This window comes from Aquarana catesbeiana, linkage group LG03 (genome assembly GCF_042186555.1).
Source record: "Aquarana catesbeiana isolate 2022-GZ linkage group LG03, ASM4218655v1, whole genome shotgun sequence".
NCBI classification, from domain to species: Eukaryota; Metazoa; Chordata; class Amphibia; order Anura; family Ranidae; genus Aquarana; species Aquarana catesbeiana.
Window position 1 is genome coordinate 74389543 of NC_133326.1, and position 17571 is coordinate 74407113.

The 17571-nt window shown below is 45.4% G+C and overlaps 1 protein-coding gene across 9 annotated transcripts in view; it reads left to right on the forward strand.

Moving 5' to 3' along the window:
* DMXL2 (Dmx like 2) overlaps positions 1–17571 on the forward strand; it is a 304172-nt gene that overhangs the window by 100580 nt on the left and 186021 nt on the right. For all 9 annotated transcript variants that reach the window (XM_073618681.1, XM_073618685.1, XM_073618686.1 and 6 more), the window contains one exon: positions 12114–12798. In XM_073618681.1, the coding sequence (XP_073474782.1) occupies positions 12114–12798 (685 nt within the window). The remainder of the gene's footprint in view (positions 1–12113; positions 12799–17571) is intronic.

The following is a 17571-nucleotide window of genomic DNA, read 5'->3' on the forward strand; positions in this document are numbered from 1 at the left end:
TCGGGTTTGAACCCAGCATAGGGATGAGAACTACATGGTCCGGGAAAAACGTCAAGAAGGGTTCTTCATGACCCAGTGATCCGATCTCAGAGACCCTTTTAGCCGAGGTGACGGCTACTAAGAAGGCAACTTTTGCTGAAAGTCCTTGATGGAGAGCGGGGAGGGCCCTATAGTACTGAGTCCAGAGATTGAGTCAAGGACAAGTGGAAGGTCCCACTTGGGAAACCTGGATTTCCTTTGGGGCTTGAGCCTTGATGCCCCACGAAAAAATTGCCGAATCAAAGGATGAACTGCCCACAAAGCACCGGAGAAGGCCGATAACACAGATACTTGGACTCTAAGAGAGCTGATAGATAAGGGTAGATCTATGCCTGTTTGAAGGAAGCTGAGAACATCTTGGATTTTTGGATGTCTAAATGACCTGCCCTGATAAGAGCAAAATTCCACGAATTTGGACCAAATTCTTCCATAGACCTTATTTGTGCTAGATCTTCTTGAACTCATGAGAGTGGAGATCACTTTTGAGGCACAGCCCAGGGATTCTAGCCTCTCCCTCTCAAGAACCAGACCATCAGTCTCAGCACTGCTTGACAAGGGTGCAGGACTGACCCCTGACAAAGAAGGTCCGGCCTGAGAGGGAGAGGCACTGGGTCCCGAAAACTGAGTTGGACAAGGAGAGGGAACCAAGGCCTGTTCGGCCAATAGAGAGCTATTGTCACCACTTCGACTGCTTCCACTCGGAGCCTCTGCAGGAATCTCAGGATAATTGGAAGTGGCGGAAAGGCATACGCCCTCCTGAACCTCCACTGATCCGTCAGGGCATCTGTTCCGAAGGCCTGGCTGCAGCGGCCCCTGGTATAAAACTTCTTCAGCTTGAAATTGCAGAGGGAAGCGAACAGATCTACTTTGGGATCGATTTCCAGTGACAAGATCCACTTGAACGTCTGTACATGAAGGGACCACTCGTCCAACTGGGTACGTGATAGGAAGTCCGCTTGGGTGTTTTGGACTCCTGGGACGAAGACTGCTGAGATATTGGAAAGGTTCTTCTGTGCCCATGATAGAATGGGACTCGACTTCCCGAAGGAGAGTGGAACTCCGTGTACCCCCTTGCCTCTTCACATACGAGACCGCCGTGGTATTGTCCATTCTTAACAACACTGACTCCCCTATCAGAAGGTGAGAGAAGGACTGTAGGGCACACCAGGCCGCTCGAAGTTCCAGGACGTTCAAACCTGGGTCGGGGAGGCAGGTGTCCCACTTGCCCTGAGCAAGGTTCAATCTGCAGAGGGCTCCCCAACCGGTACCGCTGGCATCGGTCGTGACCGTGACCCAAGAGATGGGAGCGATGGAGTGGCAAGTCAGGAGGTTTTTGCGCTGAAGCCACCAGAAGAGGCTGTTCCTCATTGACGATGTAATGTGGATAACTTGATTGTTGTCCCCTGTCTTCCATTGTTGTAGAAAACCTGACTGGAAGGGACGTAATCTCCACAAGGCCCATTTGACCATGGGAGTCGTGGAGACCATTGTGCTGACAATTTCCAGGCACTGGGAGGCCTTCAGGCGCGGGGCATGTAGGGCCCGGGAAATTCTGTCTCGAACAGTCGGGATTTTCTGTAGTGGAAGGGAGTTATGCCCCGTACACACGGTCGGATTTTCCGATGGAAAATGTCCGATCGGAGCGTGTTGTCGGAAATTCCGACCGTGTGTGGGCTCCATCGGACATTTTCCATCGGATTTTCCGACACACAAAGTTGGAGAGCAGGAGATAAAATTTTCCGACAACAAAATCCGTTGTCGGAAATTCCGATCGTGTGTACACAAATCCGACGGACAAAGTGCCACGCATGCTCAGAATAAATAAAGAGATGAAAGCTATTGGCCACTGCCCCGTTTATAGTCCCGACGTACATGTTTTACGTCACCGCGTTTAAAACGATCGGATTTTCTGACAACTTTGTGTGACCGTGTGTATGCAAGACAAGTTTGAGCCAACATCCGTCGGAAAAAATCCTAGGATTTTGTTGTCGGAATGTCCGAACAAAGTCCGACCGTGTGTATGGGGCAATAGTGTTTTCCACTGCGTCGAACTGAGCTCCTATGTATATTAGACGTTGAGCTGGGTCTAGATTACTTTTTCCTAAGTTCAGGAGCCACCTGAAGCTGGACAGGGTGGAGATCACTTGTTCCCGGTGGGCCAGCAACTGCTCTCTGTTTTGAGACAATACTAGGAGGTCCTCGAGGCAATGGTAAAGACGTACCCCTTTTAATCTTATGAGCACCACTGTGGCTAGGAGAACCTTTGAAAAGACCCAGGGGGACGTTGTCAGCGCGAAGGGGAGACAGATAAATTGTAGATGATCTTGCCCAACTTGGAATCGGAGATATTTGTGAAACTCCTTTTTGACTGGAATGTGGAAATAAGTGTCCTTCAAGTCGATTGAAATCATCCAATCGCCTGGCTGTATGGCTCGCTGGATGGTTGACAGGGTTTCCATTTTGAATTTTCCGTGCTCTATGAATTTGTTGAGGTAGGTCAGGTCTATGACTGGGTGCCAAGAGCCACTCTTTTTCTGGACTAGGAAGAGAGGGGAGTATATCCCCTGGAACCATTCGTCCTTTGGAATGTGTACCACTGCTCCCTCCCTGAGTCTTCAGAAGGTCCACATAGGACAACAACACTTGTCTCTGTTCCTCCGAACGAGGAAGAAGAGTGGAGACGAATCTGGGGGGAGGAGTACTGGAGAAGGTCCATCTGTGACCTGACGAGACTGTCCTTATAACCCAAAAGTCCGAGATTGAGGCCACCCAGACTTCCCGGAAGAGGAGCAGACGAGCCCCCACCCGGCCCGCCTGGGCTTCCCCTGTTCACGACCTTACGAAAGGATGCCTGCCCTCTGCTCCAGTTTTTCCTGAAGTCTCGGCCAGGCTTATATAAGGGTGCTTCCCTGGAGCGCTCCGGAGTGTGTTTTCTATACTGGGGTTTCTTCCGTCCAAGTAGACTCCTGTCCTGGGGGAGGAAGCCTGACTTACCACCCGTGGCCCGCATTATGGCATCATCTAACTTGTTGCCGAACAGTGAAGATCCCTCAAAGGGGATTTTACACCAGGCTTGCTTGGAGACCGGGTCAGCGAGCCAAGGACGCAACCATAAAGCTTGTTTGGCCGTGACCGACGACAACATAATTCACGCCAATAGGCGGATCAAATCGATGGATGCCTCCCCCAGGGAGACTTCCGCTAATTTCAGTTCTGCAGCTGCTGATCTTCCGGCCAGCTCCTCCGAAACACCCTTAAAGAAGGAATCTACATGCTCCGTCCAGGCCTCCATGGCCTTCGACATGGCTGCTAGTGCCAGGGCCGGTTTACAGGCCGTGCCGGCCAGCCCGTGAATTTTCTTCAAATCCTGGTCTATCCTTCTTTCAAGACCATCCTTGAAGGACACCGCATCTTCCAAAGGGAGAGTAACATGTTTGGCCAGACGCATTAAGGCTGTGTCCACAAGGGGAGCATTTTCCAGATACTTCACCTCTTCTGACTTGAAGGGATATAATCTGGAGGTTTTATTTGACATGGAGGACTTCTTGTCCGTCTTACTCCAATCTTCATCTATGATGTCTTTTAGTTCAGAAAGGAGCGGAAAATTTGAGCGTTCCTTCCCCAGATGTTTAAAGAACTTTTTCTGTTTGGCTGGGGGGGGTGGAGGAGTCTTCCCACTTAAGGGCCTCCTTAATTGCCTTTATTAATGGCGAGACCATACTGAAGTCAAAGCCTCCAATGTCCTCTTCTTCCTGAGGTTCATCATCCGAAGAGTCAAGAGAGGCAACGTAAGGCTGGGAAGTGCCCGGACCATCACGGGCCTCGTCAGCCGGAGGACCAGATAAAGTAGTAGACTGGCTCAACATGTGGGGTGTCTCCATCTCTTTCAGGGATTGTTGCACCACACGTTTTACGAGAGACTCCAAACGCTGGTTTCCGTCTCTTTTTCCCTAACCGCACGGGCATAGCAACGGTCACACAGTGACTTGCCTTCCGAAACTTGTGTTCCACATTCTCAGCAGGCTCTCCGATCAGAGCGGCTGTCATGGCGGTGGGAGCGGTGTCTGGAGGACACCTCTGGTGGTGGCTTCCAGACGGAGAGTCTCATCTGGATCTTGAAGATGAGTGGTATTGTGGCCTGGCAAGGCCTCTGTCATTCTGGACCATGATCTGGGGCTCCGATCTAGAAGGGCTGGAAAAAGAAAACAAAAAGGGGGAGGGGGAAGGCGAGACATGACATCAGAAAACGCAAGCATTTGCGACTGAACCTCAACCCCTCCCCTCACAAGCACATACCTTGTGCGTGAGGGCTGGCCACTTAAAGGCGGTGACTTGTCCATGATTTCTGGACGAAGAGCGACACAGTACGGGTGGTCTGCAGACCAAAAATGCCCTGAAAAAGCCAAGGCACCAGTGAGGGGAATTATAAAATAATCTTGCCCCCAAAATAAATAAATATATATATATATATATATATATATATATATATATATATATATATATATATATATATATATATATATAATATGCCAAATAATATACATATATTAATATTATTTATAAATCAATTTATGTTTTATTATATATTTTTTATATAATTATATATATTTTATTATATATATTTTTTTAAAATCAATGCATATTGCCTGGCATAGTAAGGCAGGCACTCACCTGAGCTAGACCAGGGCTAGGTTTGGGAAAACCGCTCCGCTCCCACTCGCTGGGGAATTCCCATTATGCAGGAGCTAGGAGCGGAATTTAAACCCCTGCCCGTGACGTCATCGCCCCCACCTCGCTCCTGCACCATGGGGCGTTGACCGTACTGTGCATGTGCGGCCGCTGAGCGATCCACCGCTCTGCGCACGCGCGAGCGAAGCCTCGGTCCCAAGGAGGCTACTGCGCATGCGCGAGGACGGCCGCACCCGGAAGTGCCGAGACGAGCTGGAACACACAAGCGCTCCAGCCGCCATGAGGGATAAAACGGCCGGAAAACGCCCAAAATAAGCCTCTAAACAATTTGGAAAGCTCTTTGAGGGGAAGACAGAATACACAGATAACAACTGCCATGGAGAAAAACGGACACCGTTGCAGACCTTGCCAGTCGTTGATGCGTCCATCCATCCGGCATACAGAGGCGACCATCCCTCCACCACAGGGGTATTACTTCAGCCTCTTAACGCTACTCGCCCGCCCGTGGCTGGGCCCTGAGCTGCACCGCATGAGGTATGCCACCATCTCGGATCCATCCGATCGGACGCGAACATCATATGTAGGTCCATTGGAGGAGGACAAAAAAGGAACGCAGCAGCTAGTGGTGAGTGCTCATTTATGGGAATGGGGCCCTATAGCATTGGAGAGGAGGCGGGGTTAACCCACACGTAGGCTGCCATGGAGTCTGTCAGGAAAATGCAGTTTAATAAATGCACCTAAAGCCTTGTTTTGGAAATGTCTTTAGGCACATCAAGCATTTGGGCGTTCATTTATTCCAAAGGAACCAACCCAGCTCTGAAGCCTACAACTTTAAATACAGCTTTAACTTTAAAGTGGTTGTAAAGTCAGAAAGTTTTTTTATCTTGTGTGTGCAGCAGCCCTCCTAATGCTTACCTGAGCCCATCTCCATCCAGCGATGTTGCACAAGTGCCTCGGCAGTCTGGGACTTCCTCCTGATTAGCTGAGATACAGCAGCAGTGCCATTGGCTCCCACAGCTGGCAATCATAAAGTCAGTTAGCCAATGAGGAGAGAGAGGGGGTGGGGCCAAACTGTGGTTCCGTGTCTGAATAGATACTCCGAGCTGCGGCTCAGGTTGGGTGCCCCCATAGAAAGCTGCTTGCTATGGGGGCATTCGGCAGGAGGGTGGGACCAGGAACACCAGCGAGGGACCCGGGAAGAGGAGGATCTGGGCTGCTTTGTGCAAAACCACTGCACAGAGGAGGTAAGTATAACATGTTTGTTATTTTTAAAGAAAAAAAAAAAAGAGACTTTAGTATTACTTTAATTTTAGTTCATGTTAATGTAAATAATGAACCCCTACTAAAATGACAAGTGCTCTTCAAAATTGTACCTCAGTGCTGCTCATATACATCAATTTCATGCAAAAAGGAATATATGTTACACATAATATTTATGTATTCTCATTTACTGAGAATACATAAATAAACCGCTACTTAAAGTGACTAGTGCTCTTTAAATCGTGCCTTGGTGATGCTCATATGCATCAACTGCATGGCATGCAAATAGATAGATAGAGATATATATATATATATATATATATATATATATCTCTATCTATCTAATTCAATTCAAAGTAGAAAACATTAAACGTTTAAAATTGAAACTGAAAAAAGTGACAGGTGCTCTTCAAATGCGTGCTTCTTGTAGATCCCCTATAGGTATTGCACTCACCCGAACCACTCACCTCAGCGCAGGGGTATCTCGCTTTCACAGTATCTGCCACTGTGCAGCAATAATGAGATCTTTTCCGCTGTGTCAGCTGTATGTTTCCGTGCTTGCTGTATAAGGTATATATTTCTCCTTTAGATCTCCGTCCGCATCTCTCACATATAGAATAGAGACATCTCCATATCGTGATAACGTTTAAAAATTACATTTATAGTTGCATAAAAGTGGAAACGTTCTCACATTTAGTTCAAATATATATAAGCCTTGAAAAGATACAGGAAGCCGGGACGGTTCGCGTTCCACAGCTTGAAAACGGAAGTGAAGCAAAGACACTGGATGCTTCGCTAGGGTGGTATAATAGCTTACTTCAGAGCGCCATACGGCGCTCAGCTGACTGCTCGCCGGTCTCCTCCCCTCCTCTACTCATTTCAGCTGACGTCAGTGGGGGTTTCCCAGCAGCTATCACATCGGGCGAGGAGACCAGCAGGCAGTGAGCTGAGTGCCAAACAGCGCTCTGAAATAAGCTATTATACAGCATATTTTTATGAATGACATGCATGGGGGAGCTTAGTGTTCTATATCAGTTCTCACTGAGCAAGTGGTTACTAGCGTGCAGTGGTTTATTTGTTTTTGTCTTTTTTGAGAAGGTAATAAAATGTCAAGTGACATTTCATTCAGTTCTTTTGACTGCAGCACCGTTTCAATGTGGTAGTTTACGTTGCAACCCACTGCACTCACCACCGCAATTCATTTATGCACCAATGCATTCACATTTATAAACTGTAATGAGACATGGATGCTTCTGTTCCTGTGCTTTTCATAACTTGTGTACTTTTTACCTTATCTACTTGGAGTCCACAGTAAGGCCTCTTTCACACGAGGGATCCGTATGTCCGTTTTTCATCCTTCCGTTTACGGATGAAAAATGGACATACATGTATCCCTATGGAGCGTCGGATGTCAGCGGTGACATGTCCGCTCCGATCCGAAAAGTGTAACGGAGGAAAAACCTACTTTTCCATCCGTGATCGGATCGGGTGACGACGGACACTACGGTCCGTCATCATCCGATCCCCCATAGGGGAGAGCGGCGCTCTGACAGGTCCGTAGCTGCACAGTGTGCAGAGATGGACCTGTCATCTTTCTGCTCCGCTGATCCCCGCTGAGCAAGCGGATGTTCACAGGGCGGATCATCACTGATCCGCCCCGTGTGAAAGAGCCCTTAGTCTAAGGTTTACTGTACATGTTGCAGTCTGACTATATTGTACAATCAACTTTAGATTTACCAAAACTAAAATGAGCACCTACCTAAATTAAACAATCGATCTGTATCCAGTCAGGCAGGCTTTTGCACTTCATAGCTGTTGGTAGATTTAAAGGAGATCTACCAGCTCAGTTAGATTGTGATGCGTGTGGTGAACTTACCACTGTTAGTGTTCTCCCTGCTGCAAAAATTTTGCTGAAATCTTTGTTTGGACTGCATTTGTCCTGTGGTGTTTACAAAGGCATACTGTATATTGGTATCGGATGTAAGTACTCGACTGTGCCCTTTCTGCTTTCTTTTCTGTGTGCAGCCATCAGCAATGCAGCTTCACTCACTTGTACTTTTGAGGCTGTTCTAATGCTTATGTTTTCTTACTGCAGAGTAATGGGGTCGGGGGTGTTTTATACACAGAGAGAAGGAAACAGATTTGGCTTAAGGGCCTCCTGGCATTTACATGCTGCTGTGCACAGCTTGGAAGAATAACAAATCAACATGGACTTTGCTATTTAAAAATACATTTTGTAACTCTTTTGGTGCCAGCCATTTAGAAAAAAAAATTGACAAAGCCTACATAGTAGAGTCAAGTATAGGAAGTCCCCGAGTTCCGAACACAATAAGGACTGTAGGTTTGTTCGCAAGTCGAAGTTGTTTGTACACTGCATTTGTAAGTGTAACTTCCGATCGGCACACTGCATTCCTAAGTGTAACGTCTGCCTGTGCATGGATGTGGGATGTTCCAGGGGCTTGTTATGTTATCTGGGGCTCTTCTGGCCATGCAGTACGTGTAGTACTGCAGTATGGGATGTGTCCGGAGGTATCCAGGACCAGAATGGAGCACAAGTAGCCGGCATTGGAGGCCGTTCGTAAGTAGGAGTCGTTCGTAACTCGGGGACTGCCTATAATAAAGTTCAGATTTTGGCTAGTGTGGTATCACTGGTGAAAATTCTGTATCGGGCTGTAAGGGATGTGGTTATTTAGCACTATGCAGCATTTTATTTAACACTAGAGTTAATAACTAGTACATTGCTTTTCGAAGGAAAGAGATTTTGATCAATACAAGATTTTCTTTCTCTTGCATTGAACCCACCCAAGAAGTCTTATACTGTTGGGCTCTGCTTCATGGGGCTTTCCAAACCTGATTGTATTGTGCAAGTTAGCCGTGGAGCGCCCTCAAGGTCCAGAGCCATGGCACAACCTCAGGTGTGACACAGTCTTTGAAAACTCACTTCTTATGTAGGCTGTGTGGGCCAAACACCTGGGTCTCCCTCATGATTGGGACCATTGGGCGCTGTTTTTGAAATTCCCACTTCCACCAGTTTTATCATGAAAAGGAGTTAATGCTGAGGAATTGAGCACTAATCTCATGTGCTTGGCCTGTCGCAGTGCAGTCCACACTCTTTCCTGCCAATCAGTGTTGAGGAAGAACCTTCCTGATGCCATTACTGCCTGCAAGTGGCACTTGGATCTCTTCCTCAGCCACCTGACCTTTCCCTGGTACTCCTCAGCCAGATTTGTGAGTATTTGAGGCCTTGTCTTGGAAGCAGAGTTATGTTGTTCCCACCTTGCAGTACAACATGTTAGATCGGAGACATTTGGGGACCAGGCCCAGTTGTCTGCAGTTCACGCTACACGAATGGTTACAGTGCTGTCTGACCTCTGCTAGAGTCCTTGCTGTCTTTTAAATCTTTACTGGCTTTATCGAATGTGGCCACCTCATTGGCTCTACTCTGGGAAGATTTCCCTGCAGTCATGCAATCAAAAATCACATTTTAAGGTGGGCTCTGACTGCTGAGGACAAAGCGTGCTTTCACAACTTCTCCTGCAGAATCCTTCTCTGATCTGTTCATAGTCCATTTCAGTGGCCTTTGAGCCTTCAGTTGCTGCGGTTTTGTCTAATGCTGAGTCTCAAGTCCTTGGTCGACGATCCTTTACCTGAGGAATTGAAGGCTTCAGACTGCTTTGGGTCTTATTAATGCTGTACACACCACCCTTCAGCCGTTTAGCTTCTTCCAGAGCTGTCCCCAGTTAAGGCTCCTTTAGGGTTCCTAAGATCACCAAGAATTTTTCTGTGCTGTCATGCTTTATGGGGACTGGAAGAACCACGACAAGCTGTTTTTCTTTCCCAAATGGCTATATGGACTTTTATCTGCTTGAGGAGGTCTTTGTTTAAAAAGTGGACTGCCCCCTCACTGGGTTCAGCAGTATTCTGCCATAACAAAACTTTGCTATCCCTTTGGCAGTTGCATCTGTTTTTAAGGACAAGCAATTGACAAGCAGTTAGGAGCCTTTTTTAGAACATATGCTCAGAGTTCCTGCACTGCAAACTCTCTTGGCCATGACCTTAGTCTGCTGAACACTAGCTGATTGGGCTAATGCCATCAGAAAGTATTTGCATATAGCAGTTCATCCCTTAATTATAGCTTTGATGAGTCGTTGGAGGTCCCCTTATCTCATCTTCCATTCTGGTAAGGCTCACTTCTCCTCAGAGGCCAAGAAGAGTTTTCCATTACTCCCAAGCCACAACTCTCAAAGCCAAGCTCCCAGCCTGCCTGAAAACCCTGGACTTCCAAATCCACCAAACCCACAGTTAAAGCCCCCTTCAACATTAAGGGACTTTCCAAAGTGGGGAGATGTCTGTTAGCTGTTGTGGACAAATGTAACTTTTATCACAGTAAATTCCCAATAGGAAGATTCCAGGCCTTTTTGCCTTTTGTATTATTCCTGCTGCAGCAGGACTACTGGATGTCTTCTGCTGCTGCTGCAAGCTTTATATAGGTGCATAGATTTCTGGCATGCGCAGCTCAGTGCACATACCACTGTCAGGCAAGAGGAAGCATTTATGGCAGAAGTGCCCATTATGGTCTCTTCTGTCATAAGTCTTGCTTGTCATTGTTTTTTTAATTTTTGAAATAAATATGTGGCGTTCTAATCTCTGATAAACTGTCAGATACTATTTCAGTCCTCTAGCATTGTGCGGTATATGGAATAGTATGATGGCACTTTATAACGAAAGCCAGAAATACAATTCAGCTGAATTGCTGAAGCATAGGTGTGAATGGGCCCTTAAAGCATTAAAGCAGAGTTTGTTAATACAAGTCCTTCAGATTAGCATTAGTTCTTATTAGGCAATGCACATCATCATGGCAAATCAGTGTATGGAAAAACAATGAAAAACCTGCGCAACAGAAATAAATAAGGGTTAAGAACTGCTGCTTCCACAGATGCAATCGCCATCTAGGTGGAAAAAGCTGGGTGTAAGAGAAATATAGAGTGTGGGTGTGGCGCTGTTCTAATTAAGAACCTAGGTGGGAATATTAAAAATGTGAAAATAATCCTATAACGTATATAATGCCTCTATATTTAATATCCCTGTGAAAAAGGAGTCTCATACTAAAGGTGCCAAGTTGTAACAAATGGCTAAGTGACCATAAACAAAATAAATAATAACAGATAAATGCATCAAAAGTGAAAATTTCACATACGTGAAATTGGTGTGATCCACTCTAGCTTATGCTAGCTAAAACAAACATAAATTAATGCATACGGAGATGGGGGTGGGGGGGATGGAAAGCAAAACCAGGTTAATACTTCAGCTGAAATAGACAATGGTGTTGCAGAAAGTTCCTTATAACGCGCACTTGTGAAAAATTAGTGACTTGTGCTTAATAGTGAATCTGAATAGTCCTTATGGATATTGTGGACAATTAGATATTTCAATAAACAAGTGTGTTCAGTGCCATCCTCTAATGTTTAACTTCTTTGGTGACAGTGTTGTTACATCACGTGCTCTTATTGTTCAGAGACTCACCAGCTTTATTCACTCCTGCAGGGGTAACAGGCAGTCACAGTCTGTGCAACTGTGCAGCAGTCACTGGCAATCTCAGGATCGGTTTGGCATTAAACATAAAAGAGAAGGGATGCCCATAGCGTAAAACCATTTAAAAAGTTTTATTTGAGAAAGATGACAGAGCGGTACTCACACATTGGTAGCTCGTATAAAGCAAAAAATCATCAGTAGAACCGCATTAATTTATGTTTGTTTTAGCTAGCATAAGCTAGAGTAGATCACACCAATTTCACGTATGGGAAATTTTCACTTTTGATGCATTTATCTGTTATTATTTATTTTGTTTATGGTCACTTAGCCATTTGTTACAATTTGGCACCTTTAGTATGAGACTCCTTTTTCACAGGGATATTAAATATAGAGGCATTATATACGTTATAGGATTATTTTCACATTTTTAATATTCCCACCTAGGTTTATATTTCTCTTAAATCAGTGTATGAAAACATTGCTTAGTTAATTGCTCAACATCATAATCTTTACCATATTATTTTTCAGTCATATGCCATTAAAGACAATAAGCTTTTTATATATGTATTTTAACGTGTTTTTTTTTTTTCCAGGTTTCCTTTTCTTCACGGATTCCTGTTGCTTTTCCATCAGGAGATGCCAGCTCTCTTAGCAAAAATATTATGATGTATGCTTGTACTACCTCTGCTAGGGAAGCTGCTTCCACTCTACTGCAGCAGAAAATGACAGCAAGTGACCTAAGTTTAAATACATCCAAAACGCTTCCAAATGTCAGTGTGATGGCTTCAACTGTTATGATGGTCTCCAAGCATATTGATGGCTCGTTGAATCAGTGGGCAGTTACCTTTGCTGATAAATCGGCTTTTTCTTCAGTACTCACTGTGTCACACAAGTTTCGATATTGCGGCCACAGATTTCATCTCAATGACTTGGCTTGTCATTCTGTGCTGCCCTTGCTTTTAACATCTTCACATCACAATGTGTTGGTGACACCAGACTCTGAATTCAATCCCTGGGATGTGGATAGAAGTAGTAAAGTAACAGATCCCATTAAGAATGTCAAAGGTTTCCCTAGGCAGCCTTTTAGAAATGCTGCAACTCAGACATTCCATGACCCAAATGCAATTTATAGTGAACTAATATTATGGCGTGTTGATCCAATTGGACCCTTATCATACAGTGGAGGAGTCTCTGAACTAGCACGTATAAATTCTCTTCGCACTTCTGCCTTCTGCAATGTAGCCTGGCTTCCAACGCTTATTCCAAGTTATTGTCTCGGTAAGTGTCTAAAACTAGCAGCACTTTTATTTTGTTATTTTAAATGGCCATTTAATAGAGGAGTATGGGAAACAAACCCCCCCAAAAAAATCAATCAAACTCACCTAGGTGAATGCAGCATTGGTCCGATGCATCTGTCCCCTACCGCTTCTAAGATCGAGAACTGAGGGATTAAAGACCGATGTTCGCTCGGTACTCAGTCTTCATTGAGCAGAGGGCTGGTGACTGTCAAGTCAGTGGCTCTCTGCTCTCCCCTCCAGAGCTCACTATAGTGCCGGTCTGTGGAGGGGGGCGGGAGCAGCTGGCTCAGCCTCTCAGCAGTGTGCGGTCAGGCATCTGGCTTGATCCTGACATTAAAGTCAGGATCCCTCAGAGTCTAGAGGCGACCTCACAGGGTAACAGGAGTGCAGATTTAAGTGCACTTCTGAGACCCACAGGATTAGTAGGGCTAAAAGAGCTTTGACCCTACTTCGCCTTTTAATATTCCCTGAATTTGTGATACTTGGGAAAAGGGAAATGTTGTCTTTTTTTATTACCTCATTGTGTATATGTAGGCTCTGATTCCTGCATTGTATTATTGCACAAAGTAGCACATTGCTCATCTCATCTCACTGCAAGTCTATCCATGATTGAAGACTACAGACTCTGCAGTACTTAAAGCTGAACTCTAACTTTCTTTTCATTAGACCTAAATAGAATGGTCAGTCCCAGCATAGATCATACCTCTGTACCATGTTGTTCTGTTGTCTGCAGATCCTCTGATATTATTATTATTATTATTATTATTATTATACAGTATTTATATAGCGCCAACAGTTTACGTAGCGCTTTACAACTTGAGGGTAAACAGTACAAATACAATACAATTTGATACAGTAGGAATCAGAGGGCCCTGCTCCTTAGAGCTTACAATCTAAGAGAATTGTGGGTTTAGTTGAGGCTTTATATCATGTGACACGCTGTATAACCTCCCAAGTCCCTAAAGGTTTAGCACTGAGCAGTTCGGGGTGTACCAACATGGTCTCCGCCACCTTCATACTGCTGGCATCCAGCTTCTTTCAAAATGTAACATCAAAACAGCATCACAGGTGTCAACATTTATTTATTCATATACGCTCACTTTATTGCTAAAATTATTCTTAAATACAATACGTAGCTGGGTGTAGTATGATGTCCTCCGCCACCTTCTTCTGCTGGGGTTCTGTCAGATTAGCAAACCTGGTATCGGTGGACGCATGTGCAGCTTACAGGACAGAACTTCCATTACCTAATCTGATGGGTTAGCTATTCTGACAGAACACCGCCTCACAGAACCCAGCATTCTTCACAATGAACCCCCTTCATACGCAGCCTGTTCTGATAGCTAGCTGTGCTGCTGTTGGCCAGGATTGAATGGATCACAATTAGAATTCAATCCTGCCCAGTTATATATGTCCGGAACAGGGAGAGTCCCACCCCTCTGATCCCGCCCTCTCAGAGCTCTCAGAGCCCAGCTACAGTAGAGAGAGCGGGAAAAGGGGGGACACCTGAGATAAGTAGGGGCACCTGAAAGGAGGATAGGGGGATACTTGAGAGGGAAAAATTACGTCGCGAGAATTGTGAGAGAATTGTATACTTTTTATGCTAAGTAAAAAAATTGGGATTCTCATTTTGGCCAGAATCGTGCAGCTCTACTGGTAGGCAGTAGTGCCCACCAAGCACAACAGGAGGTAGAGTTCCCACCACAGCCATGAAGCAGAGTATCGCAGTCCCCCCCCCAGCCACTGCCCCCTCAACCCAAAAAATCTATTAGGCAAAAAAAAAAAAGGAAAAAAGTAGGTACTAATAGACTGCAACTAATAGACTTTTAACTCTGTCAATCCCCTGTATTTGTAGAGCTGCGAGATTGCCACCATGTTGATCCAACAAGGTGCATGAGAGCCTCGGCTCTCCAGAGACTCTCCTTCCTCATTGGCTGAGACAGCAGAGGGAGCCATTGGCAATGTCAATCACAGCCAATGATGAGAGAGGGGACGTGGGCCAAGCTGCGGCTCTGTATGTCAATAGATACGCAAAGCACCAGCTCAGGAACAAGCCTGCATGTGTGCCCTCATTGCAAGCTGCTTGCTCTGGGGGCACTTGGCAGGAGTGAGGGACCAAGAGCGCCGATGAGGGACCTAGGAAGAGGAGGATCGGGGCTGCTCTGTGCAAAAACACTGCACAAAGCAAGCAAGTGTGACACGTTTGTTAGTTAAACAAACACAAAAAAAGCCTTTAATGTCACGCCTGCGTGTAGAGCCAGGACTAACTTTCACCAGTTGCTCAGAAATCACTCTGCCTGACATTACTGCTGCTTCTTCCAGGAGCACTAAGAGCCCCAGCACTTGGAACACCTATGACACTGGGGAAGGTGCTGTATTGATAAAAGTCTGCCATATGTATGTATTGTGCATCATCAATGCAGACTTTGGCAGCCAGTGGACACTGGCAGCACTGCTGTGTCACTGCGCTTGTGATGGACACACTGCCTCACACATTATACTTCTGCTCCTGGGGCTCATACCTTTTCTGTCCAACCCTTTTCCTCCTTGTCCCAGGCCTGATTATATAATATATTTTTCTACAATTTAAGGCAAACTTTAGAGGGAGAAGGTAGACGCAGCAGAGACTGAGTATAATGAGTAAAGGTAATGTGTGAGAATTGCAGTGTGTTTAGTGGCTACACATACACTTTACAAAAATCAAAGATTTGTGTGCGACTCAGGCTGGGTTCACAGTTGTGAGATCACAGACATCGCATGTGATTCACACCGCATTGCTGTGCAGTTCACATGCAATGTCTGTGCAATGCGAATTCATCCATACAAACTCTATGGCTGAAATCGCATCGCGTTTGCACCAAAATGGTGCAGGATCCTTTTTTTGGTCCACACTGGAATTAGTTTGCATGTTCACACCTATGCTATCCAATTCCTGCACCATTTTACAGTTCACACTGCGATATTCAAACCGATCTGGGGGTGCCAATAACTTTGCATTAAACCCCCAGCGGTTCACAGATGTGCGATTCAGTTGCGATGCGGGAACCAGCACTGAATCGCAGGGTTTCCCACATTATCCAGTGTGAACCGGACTAAAATGAGTTTTATGTGCGTGTTCATGCATCAAACACACTTTGATGCGACTTTGATCCAGAGAGTGTAAAGTTGGATCAAATCTGCACTCAAAGTCACATCAAAGTTGCAAAGTTTCCACTAGTGCAACCCTAAAGGTCTTGAGTTCTGTATCTCAGCACTGTTGAGCCCCTGGAAGCAAGCTTTGGGGAACTTCAATTACAGGACTTGGAAATATTTTTTTTTTTTTCCTGGGTTGAAGCCACGAAGTGGCACCCGCAGAAATATGCGAGTGGGAGATTTTCTTTTTCTTTCCCCAATCGATAGGGGAAAGGAGATATCAATTTTTTTCCAGAGGCCATTTCTCGCTCCTCGATTCATACTTCATACAGCGGGTAATGTAGGCAGTCCCGCCTGTCAGAACACTCTTGTGTCCTTGGGACTTGAATTTGATCTTGTCTGTCCTTGCAGAGGCTACTTTTTGAACCAGTCGGGAGATTCTGTTGATCCTTTATCTCGGAAGGTGGTTTCTTTTGTGGCTATCACTTCACTAGGTGGAGTGTCAGAGTTGGCGGCTCTTTCATGCAAGGAGCCGTTCTTGGTCTCACATCATGATAAAGTATTGTTGCTGTCCTCATCCATTTTTTGCCTAGAGTGGTGTCTAGTTTTCACTTAAATCAAGACAATGGGGTTTATTTACTAAAGGCAAATCCACTTTGCATTACAAGTGCACTTGGAAGTGCAGTCGCTGTAGATCTGAAGAGGACATGCAAGGAAAATAAAAAACAGCATATTTGCTTGTACATGATTGGATGATAAAATCAGCAGAGCTTTCCCTCAGATCTAAAGCGACTGCACTTCCAAGTATACTTGAAGTGCACTTGTAGTGCAAGGTGGATTTCCCTTTAGTAAATCAACCCCAATGTCTTGCCTTATTTTCTGATCCTCAGTTGGCAGGAGTAAGATCACTGCATACTCTGGAGGTATTTCAGGCAGTCAGAATTACTTGAATTGTCAGCGCAGGTCAGGAATCCTGGTTTGTGCTGTCATTAGAGCCCAGGGTGGGCAGGAGGCATCCAAGTTAACTATTGTCATTGGATTCGCCAGTTAATTATTGGCAGAAAGAGCAACCCCTCACACCTTTTTGTTGGTAAAAGCGCTCACTACCAGATGTGTGGGGGCATCTTGGGCCATCCGCCATCAGAAGTCAGTGGCTTCAGATTTTAAGGCCATTACATGGTCTTTTGTTTATACATTCACAGAATTTTACCAGATGGATATCAAAGCCACGGAGGATACTGCTTTGGCCACAGTATGTTTTGGGCGGCAGAAGTCCTCCTCAGGTGGCAGTTTCTGTGATTGTGTCTCTCTCCCCTCAAGTGCATTGCTTTAGGACATCCCATATAGTCATTATTATGGTTGCTCTGTGTCCCGTGATGTATGATAAAGAAAACAGGATTTTTTTCGTCATTCTTGCCTGTAAAATCCTTTTCTTGGAGTACATCATGGGACACAGGCCCCTCCCATCTTTTTTGGGATATTCATTGCTTTGCTACAAAACTGAGGTCCTTCCTGTGTAGGAGGGGTTATATAGGGGAGGACTTCCTGCTTGACTATCTGGCAGTTCCCATCCATCAGTAGGTGGCATATAACCCATATAGTCATGATTATCGTTGCTCTG